Source organism: Miscanthus floridulus, chromosome 6 (assembly GCF_019320115.1).
Source record: "Miscanthus floridulus cultivar M001 chromosome 6, ASM1932011v1, whole genome shotgun sequence".
NCBI classification, from domain to species: domain Eukaryota; kingdom Viridiplantae; phylum Streptophyta; class Magnoliopsida; order Poales; family Poaceae; genus Miscanthus; species Miscanthus floridulus.
Genome location: NC_089585.1, coordinates 25131045 through 25156192, shown reverse-complemented (window position 1 = coordinate 25156192; position 25148 = coordinate 25131045). Strand labels below are relative to the sequence as shown.

Here is a 25148-nt window from a genome sequence, read left to right as displayed (position 1 = left end):
GCAAAGAATCCTAGGGTTTCGAGACAGAAAGTGATATCTCTCTCTTGAGGTTTGAGTTTTTTTTATATGGTACGATTACATAAGTTTTCATATACAAGATTGCCTCTTGCTACCCAGGACATATTCCAATATATTCCTTATACACAGAGTACATCGCATTAGGGCCTTAGCGTCTTTTGCATGCACAACTGCCTTTCCTACTAGGCCCTTGTCGAGTCAAACTTTTGGTCTTGTCAGGCCGTTCGTCCTAGCCTGCTTAGCTTCCGCCACTGGGTCACAATCGTCAACAGTCGACGTCTCGGTCGCTTGCTGTCTTTGACCATCCTGGCGAGCTTCTAGTAGCCGCCTGAAGGCGCCCTAGGAGACCAGGGTGCCATGCGAAGTCCTCTCCTTCAGGAGCCTTCGACAAAGGTCTGCTAGTAGCCTGGAGCTCCTCCGAGCCGGGGACAATCACAAGCTCCGTCACCAGGTTTCGACGTGAGGACTTCAATTGGCGCCGGCGAGGAGGGCTCGGTGTCTGAGAAGGCACAACGAGTGGGAGTTAGAGGGGCGCAACACCAGGGGACGGAGGGTGAACGACCTGGGGAGGCTAAATGGGTAGATCCAGTGTCCCTGCAGAGGCCCCACGGTGTGGTGACGAACAGCGTCGCGGAGCACCCCAAAGGCGACCGCCGGGTGCGACGGTGAGTGTTCCATCTTGCCGGTACTGAGGAAGGCAATGATGACACAATCACGAGCACAGTGACCTTCACGCTTGCAATTTAAGCAATGTACGTATACAAAGATTTCCCTCTTCCATTGTACAGTATATAGTCTCACTGTAAAGTGTACATCCAGGGCCGTGCCGGCGGGTGTGCAAGCCGTGCGTTCGTACATGGCCCCAAATTCCAAGAGGCCCAAAAATTATGGCGCATTAAGCCCTGCTGACTTTTAGATTACTCTTGATGCTGCGTCTCTTCTATATTGCGTTACCTGAATCGATCTACGTCGACCTATCTCCCTAGCTCTCCCGTAGTCCCATCCTGGCTTCCCCGTGTCTCCCGTCTTCATGATCAAGCAAGCCAGCGCATGGCATCCATCTACAGCAATCCGTCTCCCCGGCTCTCCCATCCTGGCTTCACTGTCTCTCCATCTCTGTGATCAAGCAAGCTGCAAGCCGGATGGAGGTCTGGAGGCCAGCGCCCAGGTGTAGGTCACAAGGGGTAAATTCCTGATTCCTAAAGACCTGAACTCGTGGAAGGTAATTATCTAATTGACTAATTATCTTATATTTATCGATACAAATATTTCTTTATGTTAATGAATAATTACTCATCACTATAAGTAGATGTAGAACCGTTGTATTGCGCAAAACGGTTGATGGTGCATACACTCACATCCGATAAAAAACACAAATTACTACTCTCTCTCTCTCTCTCTCTCTCTCTCTCTTTGCGAGGATCACAAATTACTGCTCAACAAGTGAAAACAAGTATTTTTATTTCAATTCTGTTAAATAATTTAAAGAACGCTAAGAGAATGATATCGTGTTCAAATAAAAATTATGCAATCACAAAATAAATAGGTATGATTTTTGATTTATCGCATTGCTATGTATGCATATATCATGTGTACATCCATAACAATGATACAAAGTTCCAACTAAAGTAATGTACGTATACAAGGCAGTAGTGTGTATATACTACGTACAGGAGTACTACTATGCAGGGGTAGCACTGTGCTGAGCAGTGAGCACGCCGGCCGGCTACTGTGCGAGGTTGTTGAGCACCTGGAGCAGCACCTCCCTGAAGCGGGCGACGTCAACGGTGATGTCCTGGCCGTCCATGAGCGTCTGCCTAATGAACATGAACCCCTTCTTGTGCAGCGCCGTCGGGTTGGTGAAGATCTTGTGCCCGCTGGGGAACTTGTCCTTGAGCGTGCTCTCGGCGACGCCGATCTCGTACTGGATGTACTTGAGCCCCATCGCCTCCGCGGGGTCGCCGTAGTCCGCCCTTGCCATCCACTGCAGCCCGCCCCACGGCACGATCTGCACCAGCGCTGCCCCCGGCGGCAGGAACATCATGTTGGTGAGCCCCGCGCCGTGCACGCCCACCAGCGCGTCGCACGAGTTGACGAGCCCCCCGACCTGCGCGATGTCGTTGGCCACGTCCGACTCGTTCACGACGGCCTCGAACCCGACCTCCTCCGCCGCGCGCACCACGGCGTCGAGGTTGAGGAGCAGCCGGGTGCGGTGGCGCGAGATGATCAGCAGCCGGGGCTTCTTCCTCCCCGTGCCGTCGCCGCCGAGGCGCGTGGGCGCGTCCCGGGGCAGCCCGAGCGCGCGGCGGAGGAACCGCGTGAAGTCCGGCGTGGCGAGCCCGTCCAGGCTGCGCTCCCGCTCGATGATGAGCTCCTTGTGCGCGCGCAGGCTGACCACGGCGTGGCGGAAGCAGTGCACCTCCCGTGCCGCGCCGGCCCTGGCGAGGTCCAGTGGCGCGTGGCGCGACAGCTCGCGGAGGAGCCGGTCGTACTTGACCAGCCACCAGGACGCCGCGTTGGCCAGCACCAGCTGCACGTCGCCGCGGTACCGCTGCACCGTGTTGTAGAGCGGCACGAGCACGTCGGAGAAGTCGTGGAAGATGTTGCCCGTGTACCCGCCGATGGAGAACACCACCGCGGGCGCCGTGTGCGTCCTCGTGCACCGCGTCGCGCCCGCCGCGTCGCGCGTAGCGCGCACCGTGAGCTCCGTGATGCGCCCCATGCACGTCTCGTCGCCCTTCCGAGGGTACGGCCGCACCTTGTGCTCCTCCTCCTGCTCCTGGCCGCCGCCGCTCGCCGCCGGGTCGACGACGACGACGAACGCCGACACGTTGGCGTCCATCCGGACATCGCCGGCGAAGTCGCAGATGTTGCTGCGGAAGTCTGAGAAGTCGCACAGCGGCGGCCGCGGCTGCTGCTGCTGGTGGTCCCCGCCAGATTCTGCACGCGTCGTGTTATCACGTTGGTTAATTCGTTATCAGGCTCCACCATGATGCACTTGCTGACAGGTCTACAAATCTTCCTCAAATAAAATGCTAAGAAAAAAACAAGTTGACGATTAGATTAGGTTCGGTTCGGCGTTGCTTTCGCCGTTCCACTGCACGTACGTCGTTCTGGCTCGTCGTGCCGCTCCTCTTCTTGCCGTTGCCGAGCTGGCTGCTCCTGGAGCTTGCTCTGACCACCACCGCCGCCAGCAGCAGCTCCCGTCTTCTCCTCTGCACAAGATACAGTTGCAAAGACGAACGTCACATCGCACACATGCTGTAACAGTCCCGTCGAGTCCATTAATTGTGACTGACGACCACCATTCATCCGCCGTGCACGGCATGGCGGACCATTTGACGGTTAATTAGGCTAGCTAGCTAGTGAGGGAGCAGAGCACGGACCTGGCCGGTCCGGCGCAGCCGACGTCGTTTCCGCGGCCGGCTGCCCGGTGACCACGGCGGCGGCGGAGTCTTGGACCGCCTTCTCGGCACCTGCCGCGTTCCACAAGTTAGTCAAGTTCACGTCTTGCCGCTTTGTGGAAGTGGAACAGCCTCGGGCATCGGTCGTTGCCCACGTCCACGTACCTGGTGCTGCAGGGTGGTCGTCGGAGTTGGACGACGCCGCGGCAGTGGCAGTGGCGTCACGGTCGGGCTCGGTCTCCTCCGGCTCTGCCTCGCTGGTCTCGGCGTCGCTCCTCTCCTCCACGATCACCGTGTCTCTGACCCCTGAAGATTTTTTTTTACAAAAAAAAAAAAAATCAGAGATCTTTTATTTACGAACAAAACCACGATGCTGGCAGGCAAAGGGCAGAATCTAAAAGCGTCGGGCCTGGCTCCATTGGCGACGTACATTCTGTGACCGTCTTGTCGTCGCCGGTCTGCTGGAGGCTCTGCTCCTGATGACGCTGCGGCAGGATGTCCACGTCGAAATCTCCACCTGATGATGATCGACAAAAAAGCACGCACGTTGACGCGACGGGCCCAAGCAAAGGATCGTGAAGATCACTTCATGAGCGGCGAGTTGATGGAGCAATCGTGTACGTACCTAAGCCGGCGGAGGAGGAGGAGGTCCGCAGGGTCTTGACCGCCACCGTCCGGCGCGCGGTCACCAGCGACGCCTTGGGGCTCACTGCAAGCAGCAGGAACGTGTGGAATGCGTCAGCAGCAGAGCTACCGCGAGCATGGAACAAAGAAAGTCGCGAGGAGAGGTTAGTTACTGACTGGTGTCGAAGGCGGTGGCGTCGGGGCGGGAGGAGAGGAGGAAGACGAGGCAGATGACGAAGCAGCCGACGACGATGGACAGCAGCCTGAACCGCTGCGACTCGAGGCGCAGCGGCTGCGGCAGCCTGCCGCCGCCGCCCCTCCCGGCCTTGTCGCCCGCGCCGCCGCTCTTCATGGTCGGTCGGACGCGCCTGCTGGCCTGCTCTGCTGGCAACTGTCTCAGTGCCTCAGGATGCCCAGGGCCGGGCCTATGCTTCTTCCTCCAAATAGGTAGCGTGAGGATGCAAAAGACCGGAGGGGAGAGTAGCCACTGGCCAGCCAACGGCGTCGTCGCCCGATCCAAGAACTCGCTAGCTACGGTTGTTTCCTTTTCCTTGTCCTTCTACTAGTGCTAGGGTCGTGGTAGCCCGCTCGCTAGCTGGCCAATGGACGAGCGGGATCACGGGCCTACACGAGCTGACAGCTGCTTATATATTGTCTCGCCCGCCGTGGCCGCCGCCGCGCGCTGTGCCTGTGCGTGGAGCACAGAGCGGCTGGTATTTGTGCAGGGCGCCCATTTGTTTTCTCCTTCCAGCCTTGAAAACTTTCCATGTGACTCGATCGTCTGCAGCAGTTTTGCGTGCACCGTAGTGGACGCCATGGCGTGCAAGCCCCTGTTGATTTCTGTCGTCTCACCATTTAAAATTCCGGATTGTAATAATCTGCGATTTGACGATCGGGTAGCTAGGGAGCCACTTCACACCTGCTCTTTTTTTTTTTTCATTTTTCCTAATAATCAGATGACTGAGTTCTCAGGCGATGCCGTAGCCACTTCTGTCTTGATTTTTCCTCTATCTAGCCTACAAATCCTGAAATCCCTCATCCCCATTCGCAGCCTACAAATCCTGAAATCCCTCATCCCCATGTGGTTCAAATTGAGCCCATTTTCTTCGGGCATACACGGAAGAGACCGGATGGACAAGAAACGATCGCAGCCGTTATTGATTTAGATCCGGTAGATCAAAATTCGGATGCAGCAGCAGAAGAACGGGGTGCAAAACAAATGGCAACTGCAGTATAACCAGTTCCGTCTTATTTGGGTTTGGATTTTTCTTTAAGACTGTAGCACTAGTACTAGTATAGACCCAAAGGTTTCTTCACCTAGATCCATTCTCCAAGTTACCCGGGCAAGTCAAATGTGCGAGGGATGTATATAGATGCAGAATTCAATGTACACCGCATGGGACGGGATCGCCACCACGAGTTGTAGCCAATTGAACGCAAATGGCTCTGACAGTCCACTAGTAACTTCATCATCTGTCTCAGCAGATTCAATATTCGTATTTACTTCTATATTACCCCTCTGTCTCAAAACTAATCAACTTTTTAGAATTGTCTTCAAGTCAAATTATTTTAAGTTTGATCAAATTTATAAAAAAATATCAATAATTATGAGACAAATTAAAATATCACTAGATAGATCATGAAAGATATTTTCATAATGAAATTGTTTGGTGTTATAGATGTTGTTACTCTTTCCTATAAAGTTGGTAAAATTATAATTTGACTTTAGGTTGATTCTAGAAGTCGATTTATTTTGGTGTGGAGGGAGTAATACGTACTCCTCTATCACTTTTCAATCAAACAAATTACAAAAAATACTAATATTTATAATGTGTAATAAGTACCATTAGATTAACAGTGAAATATGTTTTCATAATAAATCCATTTGGACATATAAATGTTTCGTATTATTTTTTAATAGAATCTAGTCAATTTTAAGAAATTTTGACCTAGTGCAACCCTAAAGATTATATTCCTTTCACAACGGAGGTATATATGTCAACCATTATGTTGGGATCGAGGCCTTCGGAAACACCACCCCCTTCGTCCATTGTGCTCCCTCACACCAGCGAAGATATGTCAAGTTCAACATCTATGTAGGTAACCTAAACCTTCAAGGAGAAGATAAATTGATGAGAGCAAAGGTAAATTCCAAAATGGCGCAAAGATTGGAAACTCTCGAAAGACTCTGTGAGAGACTCGTAGTCTCTCACGAGGACCCTGTGTAGCACCCGGTTTTAAGAACAAAACCAGATACGCACCATATGTGAGCCTAGAAAGTCAAATCTCACATATAGCTACAAATAAGGGTAATATCAAAAGACAATGCTCAATATATAACGTACTTAGTATAAATGATATAACCTTAGACAGCAAACAGTGGAAAGACAACTCCGATATTCGGGTGAAGACTCCAATCCACAGGGACAACTGACTGGTTGATCACGAGCCTAACTCCTCCGGACTAGCAATCTGGTACCCATCCAGGGATTTTTCCAAAGATTTAAAAAGTAAAGCAAGAGTAAGTATACGTCGTACTCAACAAATATAACATGGGGTTCATAAGGCTCAAAAGGCTGACACTGGTTAACTGCGATTAACTTTTAGTAAGTCATGATTTTAGCAATAGGGTGACCACAAGTTTATCCACAAGCCCACATAAACACATGATCAGATAAACATGAATAATGAATAGCATAAACAGTAATCATTAGTGAGCATCTTCATCATCAGTATCATCAGTGTCCATCATAATGAATAGCATAAATAGTTTTACACTCTACAGAGGTTGTACCATTTCACTGTGAGTCGTGATTTATCCTTTCGTCCAAGGCCGCGAGCTTCTTAACCCACTACCAAGGAAGGTCGGCAGGGTTCACTATAAAGCCTTTCAAAGGTTCGTCTAACAAGTTAGGGCCGCTATGTTTCCCCATCAATAAGCATGAACTTCCCTCCAAGGAGTGACCGACAAAAGGTCAAGAAACCAAAATGCACTCAACCTGGCAGGCAAAGGTCATACCTATCGGAGCCCCTCTTGCGCCATAAAGGTAATCACTAACAAGCTAAAAAAGGTCCTTATACTTGACTAAAGCTAAGCCATGTAGCCCTCACAGTTGTACTATAAGTCCCGGATGATCACTTACAGATAAGTCCTTAGGGAGAGGAATCTAGAGCACCATAAAATAGCCCAATGCTCTAGCCCCTTGTTCCATGGTGCTAAAAACATCTTTTAGTGTTTATTGCATATACCATTAGTCAAGTTACAAGATCATGGCTTTAGTTGAGCACTAGCATCATACTACCTAATACAATACCCCATAGGTATCAAGGAATCCAAGATATCAAATAGCTAGGAAAATTACTACGGTTGTCAAGGTAGACACATGCATATGATTAAAATGATATTAAGGTGAATATGACAACAAGGATGATCCCATGCTATATTTGCCTTAAACTCAGATCCTTCTTCTAGTCCAAACCTTCAATGAATTGCTTCTAGATTCACCGCGTATAGCTCACCAACTGGACATGATCATAAAACACCACACAAGCATCCATGCAATCATACACGAAACAAATAATAGAAATAAATTAGAATAATACACCAAACATAATAAACAATAGGTAAAAAGGTTTTAAAGATGTTCTATACGTTACTACGAACACAGACGCGAAAACACTCTAATCGGAGCTATAACGAAAAAGTTATGAATTAAACAAGATTTCCTTTAATAAAATAATAGATTAAATCTAATCTCGAATTTCAAAAGTTGAAAATATATTTAACAGTAAGATGAACATGTAGATTACTCAGTTACAAATCTAACGCAACTTGAATGGATCAAAACAGAGTTAAAACAAAGATTTTATGGCCAAAATAAGACTAGTGGCAAAACTATAAATAGATGAAAGCGTATTTTAGATCAAACCGAAGAAAACGTATTTTGAATCTAACAAAGGGATTTTACGCTTTCTGAAAGAGAAAACGTATTCTGAATCTACTAGAAAGAAACTATGCTTTTGGAATAGGAAAACGTATTATGGAAGTGCGCCATGGACTGTGGGTTATATTACGCGAAACTACATGGGCTCTTTTGCAAATAAACCCGGCGAAGAGGTACGGGCGATCTTGGACCGTTGGATTGAATCTGGATGGCCTAGATTAGAAAGAAGGGCGAGAATGAGTCACCGTCCGGAGTAGAAAACTGACGCGGTGGAGCTCCATTACCGGCGATGAGAAGCTCCCTAGAGCGCTCGGTTTGGGCCGTAGAGGCCACGATTTGATGAGCCGAGAGCACACGGAACAAGAGGAGAAGACGACGAACTCACCTAGGGCCTTCTTGTGGTCGACGGTGGGTCTACGACGTCGGGTAGCGCGGCGGTGACGGCGACGGCAAGAGAAGAGAAAAATCTAATTTACTACATGAGGGATGTCGACAAAATCTGGTTAGCAGTCTACCGAGGGATATAGCCACGGTAGTAGATGAATCGGTGGAGGTGCGCGTGATATGAACTAGATGGTAATACAAGCACCGAGACATAAGATTTAGACAGGTTTGGTCGTTAGTATGATGTAATACCTACATCCTGTGTTATGATGTATTGCATTGAGATGTATGTAGATATCGACTAGAGGACCCCTGCCTCTCCTTATATACTCTGGAGTGGTAGGGTTATAAGAAAAGTATCCTATTTGGTACTATACAATATCTTGCGGTGCACGTCGACCAGTGCCATGCATGCCTTGATCTTGTGGGCTAGGTCACCTCTGATGGTGCGGCCCATGTCTTGTCTTATGGATACTGAGGGTCATATCCTCCACAGCTAGTCCTCGAACGCCTTGCATCCTTTGAGCAATGTTGTCTTAAACAAGTCCGAGCACTTTGACATGAAGCCGATTAGTTTAACTGGTGATCCGAGCAGTGAAAGTCGAAGCCGACCAGTTAAACGGGTGTCTTGGGTGGTGAAAGTCATAGCCGACCAGTTAAACTGGTGACCTGGGCAGTGAAAGTCATAGCCGACCAGTTAAACTGGTGACCTAGGCGGTGAAAGTCAATGCCGACCAGTTTAACTAGTTTGGAGACCTCGGACTTAGCCAAGTAAGGCTTGCCAGAAGGATGTAAGGGGCTCAAGATAAAAATTGAAAAATTCTCCTAGCGAAGTGTAGCCACTTAGACTTCGTTTGTGAGGAATCATCCATGACTTAGTCAATAAGGAGGGTAAATCAAGAAAAGAGCACTATATTCACCGCTAGGTGAAGTGTAGCCTCTTAGTGATCGAGTCTGCTGGAAGATGGAGAATGAATCTTATAGCAGGGTCAAAGAAAAGAAGTCTGAAAGCTTGCTGATGTCATTTGACATGAGCGTATCAAGACCCCAGATGTGCTACCCAAGATCAGCACCTTAATCCGAACAACATGGAGCAGCTTGATAGCACACCAATGAGACGTAGCAAGATCTGACCACCAAGGGAGTCCTCAGCTTAGCTAGCGATGCTTGCGTAAAGAAACTGAACACTGAGGAGTCCCTAGCGTAGATGGCGATGTCCGAGCACCGAGGAATCCTTGGCATAGCTCACGATGTCCGAGCACCAAGGAGTCCCTGGTGTAACTAGTGATGTCCGAGCACCGAGGAGTCCTCGACATAGCTGGCGATGTCCGAGCACCGAGGAGTCCCCGGCGTAACTGGTGATGTTCGAGCACCGAGGAGTCCTCAGCATAGCTGGCGATGTCCGAGCACCGAGGAGTCCCCAGCATAGCTAGCAACATGTGCACATAGAATCCAAGCACCGAGGAGTCCCCGACGTAGCTAGCAACGCATGCACATAGAATCCAAGCACCGAGGAGTCCCTGGCATAGCCAGCGATGTCCGAGCATCGAGGAGTCCCTGGCGTAGCTAACGATGTCCGAGCACTGAGGAATCCTCAGCATAGCTGATGATGTCTGAGCACCAAGGAGTCCTCGGCGTAGCTGGCAATGTCCGAGCACCGGGGAGTCCCTGGCGTAGCTAGTGATGTCCGAGCACTGAGGAGTCCCCAGCATAGCTAGCGATGTCTGAGCATCGAGGAGTCCCTAGCATAGCTAGCGATGTCCGAGCACTGAGGAGTCCCCGGAGTAGCTAGCGATGTGTGCACGTAGAATCTGAGCACCGAGGAGTCCCCGGCGTAGCTAGCGACGCGTGCATGTAGAATCCGAGCACCAAGGAGCCCCCGACGTAGCTAGCGATGTTTGAGCACCAAGGAGTCCCCAACATAGGTGGTGATGTCCAAGCACTAAGGCATCCCCAATGTAGCTAGCGATGTCTGAGCACTGAGGAGTCCCCGATGTAGCTGGCGTTGTCCAAGCACTGAGGAGTCCCCGATGTAGCTGGCGATGTCCGAGCACCGAGGAGTCCCCGATGTAGCTAGCGATGTCTGAGCACTAAGGAGTCCTTGGTGTAGCTGGCGATGAAGCATGAGTGATGAATAATCTAGTCAACTAGTCATCGATGAAGTGAGCATTGAGTAGAAGCGACCGGCGAACAATCCGATCAACTGGTCGGCGACGAAGTCCATGAATCTAGCGGTCCGACCAGTTGATCGGTGGAGAAGTCCAAGCACCAGGTGGTCCGATCACCTGGATGATAATCTTGCAATACAAATATATAGAATGGGTAGCACATGATGTAAAATATATGAACTTCGGAGAAGAATCAGCAATGGTGATGAAATAGCGTATGCAGCTCGACGATTAGTTGGTGTGAAGATGTATTTATATTTAATACAAACCGTCCGACCAGTTAGTGTGTAGCTGAGTCTCTAGCCCTAGCTAGCCTGTTAACCATAACGTGGAGTGTGGAGCCTATGTGCATATAGGAAGAACAAAGCGTCGCTAAGGAGCCACTGCCGACCACCCATATTCCGGAGGGTAGACGCTCATGCACGTGTAGGGAGGAGCCAGAGACAGGGCCATTTCTGGGGACATCCGAGCATCAACATGACTGTTCAGGAATTTGCCTTAAACTTAGCTATATGTCATCTTTAAGATGGTATACATGAAAGAAAATTGTTTGGAGAACAAACAAGGAGAAAACAGCTCAGAGAAACATTATGGAGATATACGAAGATTGGAGAATATTTAGAAGAAATATTAAAGCGTGACTTAGCTTGATTAATTTGATGGCATCGGATCTAATGACCAAAAGCCTTCGTACGTGTGCATGCGTGATGGGCACATATACACATACACTCATACATGCGGAATTTGGATGGATGGCTTGGTTTGATGTGGCCTTTGATCCTTCTAGTGATGATGCACGTAATGACCAGCACCGCCCACGATGTCTAATCAAGGGTCGCTTGGACCCCATCACGTGGCAGTGGTTTCGTCGTTAGATTTGTTGAAGTTGAAGTGCAGGCACCGCTATACGTCGCGATGCTGATCGTCGAGGCCGCCTGTTGATCCCGTGACAAGTTGCCTCGAGACGCCATAGTCCCACGACAGGAAGAGCACCGCCACCGGATATCGCCGTGGGACGACGCTCGTAGGTCGTCGAAGGTTGTCGCCGCGATCTAACAAATTCCCACAGACGATTTTGATGATCTAGAGGTCCATCTGGTTCATCATGGAATCAACATGCACACACCCCATAGTGGGCGCCACTGTCGATGAAATTTGGTCGGCAGTATACCGAGGGGTATACCCATGGTAGTAGATGAATCGGTGGGGGTGCACGTGATACGAACTATATGGTAATACAAGCACTGAGACACAAGATTTAGACAGGTTCGGCCGTTAGTATGACGTAATATACAAAGAAAATATCCTATTTGGTACTATACAATATCTTGTGGTGCACGGCGACTAGTGCCGTGCATGCCTTGATCTTGTGGGCTTGGCCACCTCTGATGGTGCGGCCCATATCTTGTCTTATGGATACCGGGGGGTCATATCACCCACAAGGGATTTCTCAAACTAGGGGCTCCCCTTACGGTAGTTTTAGTGTGCTTTACCCAAGGGGTTGGTACATATTTATAGGAAAAAAACTCTCCACATCTATATCAACTAGCAATATGGTACTAATTGATGTTGCACCCTCCACATTTACTAATTGACCTAAATAATCATTAAAGCCCATTAGTAAATAAATGCATGGGCCTTTGAGATTTATTAGGATTATTGCACATGGGCTTTGAGAGTTTGTTGGAAAATGAGATATATTATTTATTTTTGGAATTAATTAATTTCACAAATAAAATAATTCTAGAAAAGTCTAGAATTGATATTTAAGCCACTAAAAATACTCCGAGACCTCCAAAAATTTGCGAAAAATTCCCAAAGACACTTTGGAACATGATGAACGCAAATAAAGCATTTGGAGCTCATGAAAAGATTGTTGAGAACTTGCAACATAAAGATTAAGGTAAAGGAGATAGGAATTAAATTCTAGAAAGAAGCTAGAAAATTCCTAAAGATAGATATTCATCTCCTCAACGTATTTTAAAAAAACACATTTTGCACATAGAAACACAAGTTGTGACCGGCATGAATGCAACAAACATGTTTCTACATTAATATAAATTTTAATCTAATAAAAATTTATTATTTCCCCATATTTTCATGAGCATAAAAATACAAAATTAAATCAGTCTAGCTCTATTTCAAGAGAAGCAAATTTTAGGGTGTTACAACCTGAAGGTACACGGCGATCTTGGTAAAAATCTTTGGTTTTCCCCAAAGGTTTGCAACTTGTCTCGGACTAAAGAAATGTAAAGCAAGCATAGAGACCACAAAGTTGAAAGATCTAGGCAAAAAGACTATTATACCTGTCGGGTTCATAAACCTAGGGTCTTCGATGGGCCCGCTTCCTAGCAAAAGCTTGGCCCAGCAGATGGCATTACAACAACATGCGACTTCTGGGCCGGCCTAGATACCTAACGATAGGCCAGAAGAGCGATCCAGTCTCTGACCGGAAGGCCTAGCCAAGGAGGGGACAACACTCGCTTTTGACTCCGACCCGCTTTTCCGACTAGGAATAAATCGAACCTCTGCTTACAGCTCTTCTCCGACCGGTGTGGTCGGAGCCAATTGGGAACGACTAACCGAGGATGCCCGCTCAGTGAGGACCCAAGAATTAGACGAAGCAGATAAGGCAAGGCGCTCAAGTCAACCGCAATACTAAGGACCATACCCTGCACACCTGTAGGATAGTACCGCCATGCCATGCCAGAAGGGTACTTTGCAACCTTTTGGATATGTCAGAACATTAATAGTGTTGTGGGTGCCGATATTTGTCCTACAATATAGTAGGTGCTGACATTTGCCATACCAGAAGAACACGATGGAGCCTACCACATGCATGTGGGCGTCAACAGTTTTGTGGGCACCGACAAACTGTCTTGTACCCGACGCATGGGCAACAAGACTAGGAAGAACACACTCTCTCTTTCTCTCTCTCTCCTAACTTGTAAGGCTGTCCCCTTGACCTATAAAAGGGGACGCACTCTCTCCTAAAAGACGACGGTCATTCCGACTCTCTCTCTGCTAAGCTTTAGATATTCTGAGCACTCGAACAGCTCCACGGCTCTAGAACTCTAAAGCTACATAGAGCATATGTTCCAATACTTAGCGTAAGAAGGAGCTCCCGTCACTCTTGGCCCTTCAGTCTAGAGCCTGACCGGACCTTCAACACCCCTTCTTGTTCCCACTCATTTGTAACCCCACTACAAACTTCAAGCACCTAGGCTTAGGAATAAAGTCATCGACCGACTAAAACTAGACGTAGGGCATGTTGCTTGAACCAGTATAAACCCTGTGCCATTGAGTGCTTGGCCACATCCGATCATAATGTATGGCAAAACTACAAATATTTACTTGTTGGTCACTTTTCACACCGACAGTTGGCGCCGTCCGTGGGGAGAACGCCGTACGTTCACGCTTTTGGTCATCGGATGGCCCACCTTTCCACCATCTTCGGCATGACGGGCTAAAGCGATATGATTCACTTCAGCTCGCTGGAGTTTCCCATGCTCCCACCTATTGGGATGTGGGTTCCTCCCATCTTCGAGCCATCCTAGACCTTCCTCTTCGAAAGCCTGGACTACGTCACCGACCAGCTTGGCGTGCTTCGTCTCCACAAGGAGGCACTTGTCCTGGTGCCCGTCGGAGGAGGAGTGCCCTTCCTCGGCTCCGGTCCACCCAGCGACCTCAACGACGAGACACCTGCGCTTCACTCCTAGCCCACGCTGGGCTCATACCCCATTGTGAGTAACATACATATTGTTCTTTACTCGCTATTTAATATATTCCATCGACTCTCCGGAGGGACCCCGTTGTCCCACTACAACCGCCGTGCGACTAGTTCCCCAACGGCCTCGTGTCCCCCGCAGACGTGTATGCGTAGGGGCTCTAAAAGATGCTGATGCCACCCCCTCTCACATCTGAATTCATGGGGACGGCGGGCTATGATCCCATCTCTTTCCACGCCCTCATGGATGACGAGGTTGAAAGCAATGACTCAAGCATCGGCGACATTGTGGCACCTAGCCACCCTCTGTCCTAGGAGTGAGCTATGGTGGATGCTCTAGGACAGCCGCTGGTGGTAGCAGAGTCTCTATAGACTCACACCCCTCTGGACCCTCATGCAGAGGCCCTCGTGCGTGCGTAGGAGCACGGTGAGGAGTTACGACAAAGGCGGCAAAGCCAGCCGCCACCTATGCTGGCACGCTCGGCACAACATGCTACGCCATGCGTGTGTAACCTGGCAAGCGGTGCCTAGGGTCATGCATGTCATGTCCAGCACAACATCATGGATGGAGGAAATGATCTCCCATAGTTTGCTTGGGCTAGCCAAAACATCGTCGTTGCGGCGATGCTTCTATGTGGCCATCCAGAGCCTATCAACCCCTAGGAGCAGGTGATCCACCGAAACCTTCGGGTGCTGGTGGAAACCACCGCCGTTCAATAGGCGGAGAGCTCTGTGTCGCGACACCTGCTCACGACCTCTTTCCCCACTTGGGGAATGGGGGCGCACTAGTCAAATCACTCCATTCACTCTCCACTATAGTCGCTGGGCATGGAACAGGAGGCCATAGCTGCACCATGGCCTGACCCGGTGCCTGCTCCATGCCGACCACCTATGCAAGAACGGCTCGAGCTGAACCATGACGCTCGCAGTGTCATCAACAATCGGCATCAAGCCCGGTGTGATGATGATGTCCATCAAGGGGCGGTGAGAATAGGTGGTAGGGGCCCCGACTGGGCCATCGAGGGGAGTAGTGAAATGCACCCTAGGCATGGTCGCCGACTAGACGATCGGAGTCCTAGCCCGGATGGCCCAGGACCACAGGCCTTTGGCCATCACATCCTAAAAGCATCGTTCCCACAATGCTTCTGACCACCTACCAACATCGCCAAATACACCGGGGAAACGAATCCTAGTATATGGCTCAAAGACTTTCGGCTCACCTATCGAGCCAGAGGAGTGGATGATGACCACTTCATCATTCAATACCTCCCCATCTACATGATTACATCTGTAGGTTCTCAAAATGATGCAACTCCCTTCTTGATGTGGTTGACGCAGACATCATTAGCGTGTTCCTCTTTAGGACAACTTGTGAGTCCTTGATCCATAGGCTCGGCTATCTGAAGCCCTGTGCCACCCGCGACCTGCTCAACATCACCATGAACCACGCCTCTGGTGAGGAGGCGGTCGGAGTAGTCTTTAGTGGAGGCTGGGACAAGGGCAAGACCAAGCACGAGGACCAAGACAAGGGGCCCTCCACATAAAGGGGCAAAAAGAAGAAGGATCGGCGCTGATCGACCAACTCCGCTTTGGTCACTATGGCCGATCGTGTGGGCATGTAGCCCTAGCAGGGTTAGCCTGACCACTTTGACAAGCTCATAGAGAGCCCATGCACCAACCACGCCTACCCCATCAAGCACCTCTACAAGGACTGTGAACTCCTTAAGCATTTTCTGTGATAGGCCAGTGGGCCAAAGGAAGGAAAGGGCAAGGAGGCAGTGGCCAAGAAAGGAGATAGGGCGAGCAAGGATGATAATGGCTTTTCCAACCTCGAGGAATGCCTCATGATGTTTGGGGATCTGATGCCATCTACTCCAAGCGCTAGCAAAAGGTGCGCTATAGAGAGGCATGCGTTGCCAAAATGGCTGTCCCCTCTTTCCTTAGCTGGTTAGAATCTCCAATCCTTGTTGATCAGAGGGACCATCCTTCCCACATCGCCAGACTGGGTTGCTACCCGCTCATCGTCGACCCCATTGTCTGCAAGAAGCACCTCACCAAGGTGCTGATGGACGGAGGCAGTGGCCTCAACATTCTCTATGTCACCACCCTCGGAGCCATGTGCATCCTCCGGTTAGAGCTCCGCCCAGTGAGCTCTCCCTTCCACGGTGTGATCCCGGGAACACAGGCATACCTGCTCGGGCAGATCGACCTGCCTATCACGTTTGGCGACCGAGCCAACTTCTGCTTGGAGGTCCTCACCTTTGAGGTAGTGGACGTACCAGGGTCCTACCATGCCATTTTGGGGCAACTATGCTACGCCAAGTTCATGGAGATCCCCAACTACACCTACCTCAAGTTGGAGATGTGGGGACTGAACGACATCATCATTGTGGGTAGCAGCTTTTTGCACGCCTACACATGCGACTGTGAGCATTATGAGCTCACCACTACCGTCATCAACTCAGCCGAGCTCGCTCAGCCCAGAAATTCATTGACTATAGCAGTCCTAGACCGCAATAAGCCAACCTCCTCGACTGCCTTCCACCCACTCGAGGAAACTAAGGTGGTGGGAATTGACCCCATCGACCCAACCAAGATGGTGTGGATCGGGGCCAAGCTCCCGGCCAAATAGGAATGCGAGCTCGCCAACTTTCTATGCGCCAATCATGATGTCTTCATATGGAAACTTTCTGACATGCTAGGCATACCACAGGAGGTCACCGAGCACACATTACGCCTCATCATAGGATCAAAGCCCTTCAAGCAATGTCTGTGTTGCTTTGACGATGAGAGGCATAGGCCCATAGGCGAGGAGGTCACTAAACTCCTGGCAGCCGGATTCATCAAGGAGGTATAGCACTCCAACTGGCTAGCCAATCCTGTTCTTGTTAAAAAGAAGACTGGGAAATGGAGAATGTGTATTGATTATACTGGCCTCAACAAAGTGTGTCCAAAGGACCATTTTCCTTTGCCACAAATAGACTAGATAGTCGACTCCACCTCAGGATGCAAAATCCTCTCCTTTCTGGATGCCTACTCAGGCTATCACTAGATCACAATGAAAGAGTTCGACTAGCTCACAACTTTGTTCATCACTCCATATGGTTTGTACTACTATATAACCATGCCTTTCGGTCTGTAGAACACTGGTGCCACCTATCAATGGTGCATGCAGCAATGCTTCCCTGACCAAATCAACCCGCTTGACCAACCTGATCAAGTCGAGCAGCCAAAACCAACTATCATCGTCTATGTAGATGACATAGTGGTCAAAATAGCTCAAGCATGTGACCTGATCACAAACTTGGCCGTAACGTTCGCAAACCTCCGAAGGTTCAACATCAAATTGAATCCCGAAAAATGTGTTTTTAGGGTTCCAAAGGGGAAGCTGCTTGGATACATTGTGTTCGAACGCAGCATCGAGGCCAACCCCAAAAAAATCACGGCCATCTCCAACATGGGCCCTATACGCAACATCAAGGGCGTATAGAGGCTCACTGTCTATTTGGCTGCCTTGGGCTGGTTCATCTCCCAGCTAGGTGAGCGGGGGATGCCTCTCTACAACTTCTTAAAATGATAGACGTGTTCGTCTAGACTGAGGAGGCACAACAGGCCTTAGAAAGCCTCAAAGCATCATTGACGTCAGCCCCAATCCTCGTCGCTCCCGAATGGGGAGAACCCCTCCTCCTCTATATCACGGTAAGCAACCACGTGGTAAGCACCGCCCTAGTCATCGAAAGGGAGGAGCCAAGGCACCACCTAAAGGTCCAGCAACCCATATACTTCGTCGGTGAGGTACTCACCAACACCAAGGTTTGGTACCCTAGGTGCAAAAACTTCTATACACCGTGCTGATGGTGACCCGGAAGCTCCTGCACTACTTCACCGACCATGAAGTCATGGTTGTCACTTCATTCCCACTAGGAGACATCGTCCACAACTATGACACCCTGGGATGGATCTCCAAGTGGGCACTCAAGCTAATGGGCCCTGACATCAGGTATATCCCCCGCACCGCTATTAAGTCTTAGGCTCTCACGGACTTTATCACTGAATGGACAGAGGTCTAGCTCTCGACCCTAGACGTCACCCATGAGTACTAGACAATGTACTTTGATGGGTCAGTGATGGCTCCTGGCTCGGGGGCTAGAGTGGTTCTGATCTCCTTGGATGGGAGCAGGCTTCACTACATGATCCGTCTCCATTTTCTAGCCTCAAAATACACCGCAGAATATGAGGCCCTCATCAATGGACTGCGCATCACCATCGAGCTCAGCGCTACGTGGCTTTATGTTTGTGGTGACTCAGAGTTGGTCATTGACCAAGTCATGAAGGTATCCTCTTGCAAAAGCCCCCTCATGGTAGCATACTACCAAGAGGTGCGTAAGCTCGAGGACAAATTCTAGGAGATCAAACTATATAATGTCCCCCAAAAGGACAACGATGCCACCGATTTTCTTGTAAAATTGGCTGCCAGATGGCTTCCATCTCCAGATAGGGTCTTCATTAATGACCTTCACAAGCCATCTACCCACATCCTAGAAGGTCCGATCTAGACACACTCTAACACCATCTGGCACTCAGCGGCTCCAACCTTGGTGCCTCCAAGATGACATCGCCCACCGACGTCGCCATGGTAACACTCGATCAAGCCAACTAGAGAGCACCACTACTCACCTACCTCCTCGAGGAGATTCTCCCACTAGAAAGGACTGAAGCGCGATAGATCGCTCAACGCACCAAGATGTTCATCACATTCGGTAACAAACTTTACAAATGAAGTCCATTGGGAATACTCATGAGGTGCATCCCCACCGACCAAGAGAAATAGCTCCTCCTTGAGGTCCATTATCAATAGAATATCGTTGGCAGTCCTCCGAGGGGTATCCCACTGAAGGTAGATTGATCGGCAGAGAAGCGTGTGATCAAGAACAAGAAGGCAATAGAGACACACAAGTTAGACAGGTTTGGGCCGTCAGTATGACATAATACCCTACTCCTATGGTCTATTGGTTTGTATTAGCTATCGTATGATATTGCGTGAGTTCAGAGGGGGTCCCTGCCTACCTTATATAGTCCGGGGGTAGGGTTACAAGTTGGTTAGATCTAAGAGATAACCAGAAAGTAATAACAGATTACAGGAATCTTGGGATCATACGTATCCTAAGAGATCTCGTAGTATCTTTAGGATATCTTCATGGTGTCTTACGGGAGGTGCCGAGCAGAATCGTGCCCCCACAAGGCTTTGTCTTGTGGGCTGGGCTACCCCTAGGGGCATAGCCCATGTGGTCTGCCATGGGTATCCGGGGTTATACCCCCACAACTAGTCCCCAAGCGCCTTGTACCCATTGTGCAACGCCATCTTGAGCTTGTCTGAGCAGGTGCGAACAAAGCCGAGCAGTCAAACTCATGGTCCGACCATCGTGATGAGTTGTCGAGCAGCATGAACCATAGCCTGAGCAGTGTGAATGATTGCCGAGTAGTATAACCCAAGTACAGCTTGCCATAAGGGTGTAAGGAGCTCAAGTTTAGAATCGAAATTTTCTTCGCAGTGGACCAAGTGTGCCCACTTAGAGTCCGACCACGAGAAAAGGAGATAGTCTTCTTCAACTTTAAGAGGCGCAGGAGTCTTCTAGAATAAAGCAAACACACTCATCGCGAGGTGAAGTGTGCCCACTTAGTCCCCAAGCCTGACAGTAAATGATGTAGTCATGTGGTGCCAGGATCCAAAGTAGAAGAAAAATAGAAGACCAGCCGAGCAGGCGGCCAGTCCCCGAGCAGTAGCCCCGAAAAGCACATTCACCACAAGGTGAAGTGTGCCCACTTAGTCCCTGAGCCTGACAGTAGGTGACGTAGTCACAGTGGTGCTAGGGTCAGAAATAGTAGTCAACTTGGAGAAAATAGAATCGTGGAGAAAAACCCTAGAGTAATGGCTGTATAGTAGTAATTACTGAGTCGTAACAGTTGGCGGAGATGTTGGCAAATATTCGACGAGCCATAACAAATTGTGGAGATAAATCAGTGATATGGGCTAGGGCTGCACGAAGGCCTAAGTAACGGCCCACCTTTAGTTGTGGAGAATTCAGAGAAGCAGCAAATCATAGGAACGGTTTTCCAAAAACCCTCGAATGTGAAAAGGTAGGGGGAGTGCTTTATAACTGCGCCGCCGCACCCCACACTCATACCTTCGCCCCTTTGCCATTTCATCTTCCTCCTCAGCCATCGCATTTCTAGCTTCACATCTACTCCTGCTTCCACTGCCAAACCCTAGCCAGATCTGAGAGATGGCGCCAAAGAAGGGAGGTGCAAAACCAAAGAAGATGAGCCCCCAGAAGGCGAGCACCGAAATCCAGCTTGACGAAGAGTGGGTGCCGTCGTGGATGGGAGAGGCAAAGCTCAACAGATTGGTGGAGGCGGGTGTTCTGCTTGACCGCGTCACCACCGGATGGCATCTAGCCCTCGGTGAGCCCTTCCCCATGCCTCATACTGATGAAGTGGTGGTATTTGAGGATTATTTCTAGCATGGGTTGGGATTTCCTGTTCATCCTTTCTTGAGGGATCTGTTGGAGCTCTGGGTGGTTAGTCTGTGCAACCTCCACCCAAATACCATATTGCACATATCTATCTTCATCTATTTATGTGAGGCGTATCTTAGAATCCTTCCACACTGCAATCTCTTCCATCACCTGTTCTGGCTAAAGAAGAGAGGCGGCGGTGGTTCCAAGGTGGTCGATGGAGTATATCTTCAGCTATGCAATGGGATGGCAAGGGAATACCTTACTATTCCGCTAAGTACATCGCTAAAGGGGTGGAGCACTAGGTGGTTCTACATGAAGTAGAGCCACCCTGCAGTCCACTGCAACGCCGACCACATATTAGAGAGAGAGAGGAGCTGGTCAGAGACGCCAAGCAGTGCTGATATGGAGCAAGTGAAGGAGCTCCTTGGCTTAATAAAGGTCATGAAGACCAATGGTGGATTAGTGGCGGCAAGCTTGATAGTGCGCCGTATCTAGCCCTACAAAGAGAGGACCCACCCTACCTTTGAGTTCAAGGGGGAGACCAATGGTACCCAGGAGAGGTCGGAGATGCTATCAAGGGATGTTGTGCAGGAGCGAGCCTACAGAGCTATTCGCTCCACTTGCCTCATTCAACTTGCTAGGGCAGACGAAACCCTTTCACTGCAAAAATCTGCCTCCTCAGGTAAATATCTCAGTTGTGTATTCTTGATGCTTTTTTATCTTTTGTTATTGCTGAGTACTTGACTGATTTACTCATGCGAAGATCCATTCATAGGAAAGAGCAGTGTACTTCTCAGGTGTGTCGAGGAGCGATTGGCTGAAGGGAGTAGATTCCTAGCCACCGTCATAGCCTGAGGAGGAAAGTGTCAGCATCTCATTGAAGAGTCCATCCCCGGTGTCAAAGAAAATCTAGGGGAAGACTTTAGCAGCAGACGAGCCAGCCTAGAAGAAGAGAAAGACAGCGAGTGCCACTCCCCTCAAGCTAGGCGGCATCTCGCTTGGTGGCGACCAGACCACTCGGATGCAAAGGACCACGATGTTCGAGTGGTCGGATGACGACGACGTTCCGGTGGCTCCTCCACTGAGCATGAAGGTGCCTCCACACAACACACACATAGAGGAACAATCAAAGAGAGGTGAAGCAGTCCCCGAGCAGTGGGCAAGGGGAGTCCCCACATAGCAGGCGATGGGAGCCCCCAAGCATCAGGCGATGGGAGTCCCCGAGCGGCGAGCGGAGGAAGTCCTAGAGCGGTGGGCAGAGCAAAGGCCGACGGTGGAGGAGGCGGGACTTCCACCCTAGAGTACGGAAGTCGACCCCATGGCCACACCTAGGGGCTCAGGTCAGCATCGCTGGTTCAAGAAATTATATCGGCAGAGCAAACCATAAGTATCCTTGCCTTGGAGTTACTTTGCTGTTGTTTCTTAGCTTTTTTGGTGACTGATGAGCTGAACTGATGCAGTGCGAGGCATGCAGAGGATCCGACCCCACCTGTCTAGACTATCGAGCAATCAAAGGCTGGTCGCTAGGTGCTCGGCGGTCTACGAAGGAGTCAGCTACTGCTACTGGTGAACTTGGTGGTGGCGAACAGTTGGCGCCGATGGCGGACAAGTCGGTGATGGTGCCTAGGGCAATAGCAGAAACTGCCAGATCTTTGGGAGTAGAGACTGGAGCCACCGATGCCATGCCTACGTTTAGAATGGAGGGGCCTACGGTGCTAGAGGAGCAGGTGGCGCTGCCCGAGGCATCGAAGGGCATGGTCAGACACGCTATCCGACAATCAAGCCCCTAGGTGGTGCATCTAGCTATGGCAGAGGAGGACGAGGTGGAAGAGATTGAGCAGTGCTAAACCTCGACCCCAATCTATCCGAATCCTCCACAAGCGCGGCGAATGAGGTGGTGGTTGTCGAGGAGGAGGACACCACTAGGGAGATGAGGAGACTAAAGTCCACCCTTGCCGGCGTGATGAAACAAATCAAGGTCAGTACTTTTTCTGGAGGGCTTATCTTTGATGTTGGAGATTGGAGTTCATCATTTTCATTGTGCATTTGTAGGGGATAACTTGGACTTGCCGAGCAGCGGCACCAGCTGATAAATAGGATGGAGCCCCTCACTGAGGAGAATAAAAAACTCAAGGAGGCGATGAACCTCACAGAGAGAAACATCTTAGAGGGCCCAGCGTGAGCGAGACCTTGCAGAGTCCAACACGTGAGACCTAGAATACCAGAAGGGCATCCTATCTGAGCAGCTGGCGACCACTGTCCTGAGCAGCTATAGAGCAAGGTCTGAGTAGCTGGCCACTGTCTCTGAGCAACTAATGATTACTTCCTGAGCAGTTGGAGCAACTACTGAAAGTCTTCGAGCAAAAGAAAGGTATGTCGTATCGACGAATGTGCTTTGTATTGCTAAATAGCTATATCTTTAGTGACTGACTATTGTGCTTGTAGAGCAAGATGCGGACCTCGGCCAGCTACGCTAGGCCGTCGAGCAACTCTAAGAGGAGAAGGCGAAGGAGTCAGGGCGAGCAGACAAACTAGCCTGAGGAGCTGAATGGTGAGTACTTCTTGGTCAAAGTTACTGCTGAAGTAGGATTCCTTACTTGATGGAACCTTGTAATGCTTGTAGACTACCATCGGAGGGTCAAGGCATAGTTTGATGTGCTGGTGTAGGAGGCCAGGACCAAAAGGGAGAAGTTCGACGCTGTAGTCATTGGAGTTAAACCGGTGCTCGACTGCGTCGACCTAGAGGTGGCTCCTTAGACTGACGGTAGGCTGCCATGTTCAGACACTATCATCTAGAGGATGAAGTGGAGGAAAGCTTCAAGAGCTTCAACCAGCGACATCATTGTTATCCGCCATTACGCATGCCCTTATGGTGGTTTAGTCCCACTATCAATCCATTGACCTTCAGGCAATAGGGGCATGATTCGCTGAAGGTATGGGAGAAGTGGAAACCTAGCAGCTGGAGGATGAAGTGAAGGACGCGGCAAAAAAGCTAGTCGACGACATAGACCTATTCGGCGAGATGGACGACGATGGCGGAGCTCGATGATCTGCTCCAAGAGTATTATCTATAATATCTGGAGAGGGTAGTTAGAGCGTGTGAGAGCGCAAAAAACATTTATGTATTTGTATAAATGTTATAAAGTGCATGTTTATGCAGCTTGCTCATATTTGTGGTGAAAAATCATTGTAGTAATAACCCTAAAGCAATTATATGTAGTATAAGTTGCATCCGAGCAGTTAGTTCGTTACTGAACTCTTTGGCCTTAGTTAGCCCATAGTCCATAATGTCGAGCGCGGAGCCCGTGCATGTGTAGGAAGAACAGGCAGTCACCAAGGAACCGTAGTTGACCACCCATAACGCAGAACGCGGAGCCCATAGCATGTGTAGGGAGAGATCGGAGACTAGGTCTTCTCCATAGAGCGTAGAGAGGAACGTGTGCTGCTTGGCGGTTGGCGAAATAACTTGGAGATAAATGTAGTATAAGTAGCGTCTGAGCAGTTAGTTCCTTACTGAGCTCTCGGCCTTGGCTAGCCCATAGTCCATAACCTCAAGCGCTGGAGCTCATGCATGTGTAGAAGGAACAGGCGTGACCAAGGAACCACAGTCGACCACCCATAACACAGAGTGTGAAACTCGTTGCACATGTAGGGAGAGATCAGAGACTAGGGTCTTTCCCATAGAGAACAGAACATAACATATGCTGCTCACTGATCGGCAAAATATCTTGGAGATTTGGAGAAAAATGTTCGGTGATTTGGAGAAACATGTTTGGCGAAATACATTGGCGATTTGGAGAAAACGTGTTTGGCAATTTGGAGAAAAACCGTTTGGTGAAATACGTTGGAGATTTGGAGAAACGTGGTCGACGATTTGGAGAAACTCGTTCGGCAAAAATGTCGGAGATTTGGAGAAACATGTGGTCGGCGCAGTTATGGCGATTTCGTATTGGAATTCGTTATGGAGTAGCATAGAGCTCATCGACCGTAAGTGGAGATTAAACCGTAATGGAAAAAAGTGGAGACAAATTATGGAGACCAAAACTTTATTCATCATAAAGTGGAGAGTACATATCTAGGGCATTTCAAGGATAGAAACGTATAAGGTGCTCGATGTGCCATGAGTTGGGGACATTGATTTCGTCTAAGTCACATAGGCGATAAGACCCTGGTTGGGTAACCTCTTTGATGATGTAAGGCCCTTCCTAGGGAGAGGAGAGCTTGTGCATCCCTTTGGTTTTTTGTTTTCTACGGAGAACGAGGTCACCGACAGCAAACGAATGACCTTTGATGTTGCGGTTGTAGTACCTCTGCAAGCCTTCTAGATATTTGGCTGTGCGAATGCAGGTGATTAGGCATTC

The 25148-nt window shown here is 49.6% G+C and overlaps 1 protein-coding gene across 1 annotated transcript; it reads right to left on the bottom strand.

The window, feature by feature from the left end:
• Window positions 1-1541: 1541 nt before the first annotated feature.
• LOC136457894 (alpha-1,3-arabinosyltransferase XAT3-like) lies at window positions 1542-4701 on the bottom strand. The gene is made up of 7 exons (XM_066457905.1): window positions 4224-4701; window positions 4048-4131; window positions 3853-3939; window positions 3588-3728; window positions 3405-3494; window positions 3126-3233; window positions 1542-2958 (listed from the first exon to the last, which is right to left on the bottom strand). The coding sequence occupies exons 1-7, from the start codon at window positions 4396-4398 to the stop codon at window positions 1745-1747; spliced, it is 1899 nt and encodes a 632-aa protein (XP_066314002.1). The 5' UTR covers window positions 4399-4701; the 3' UTR covers window positions 1542-1744.
• Between the last annotated feature and the right edge of the window lie 20447 nt (window positions 4702-25148).

Bases quoted from the DNA above. Each gene is read 5' to 3' on its own strand.
- LOC136457894 (XM_066457905.1), bottom strand. From the start codon at position 4,398: ATGAAGAGCGGCGGCGCGGGCGACAAGGCCGGGAGGGGCGGCGGCGGC. The intron at 4,132-4,223 runs GTCAGTAACTAA...TGCTGCTTGCAG, and splicing joins CGCCACCGCCTTCGACACCA to TGAGCCCCAAGGCGTCGCTG. The intron at 3,234-3,404 runs GTCCGTGCTCTG...TATCTTGTGCAG, and splicing joins GGCTGCGCCGGACCGGCCAG to AGGAGAAGACGGGAGCTGCT.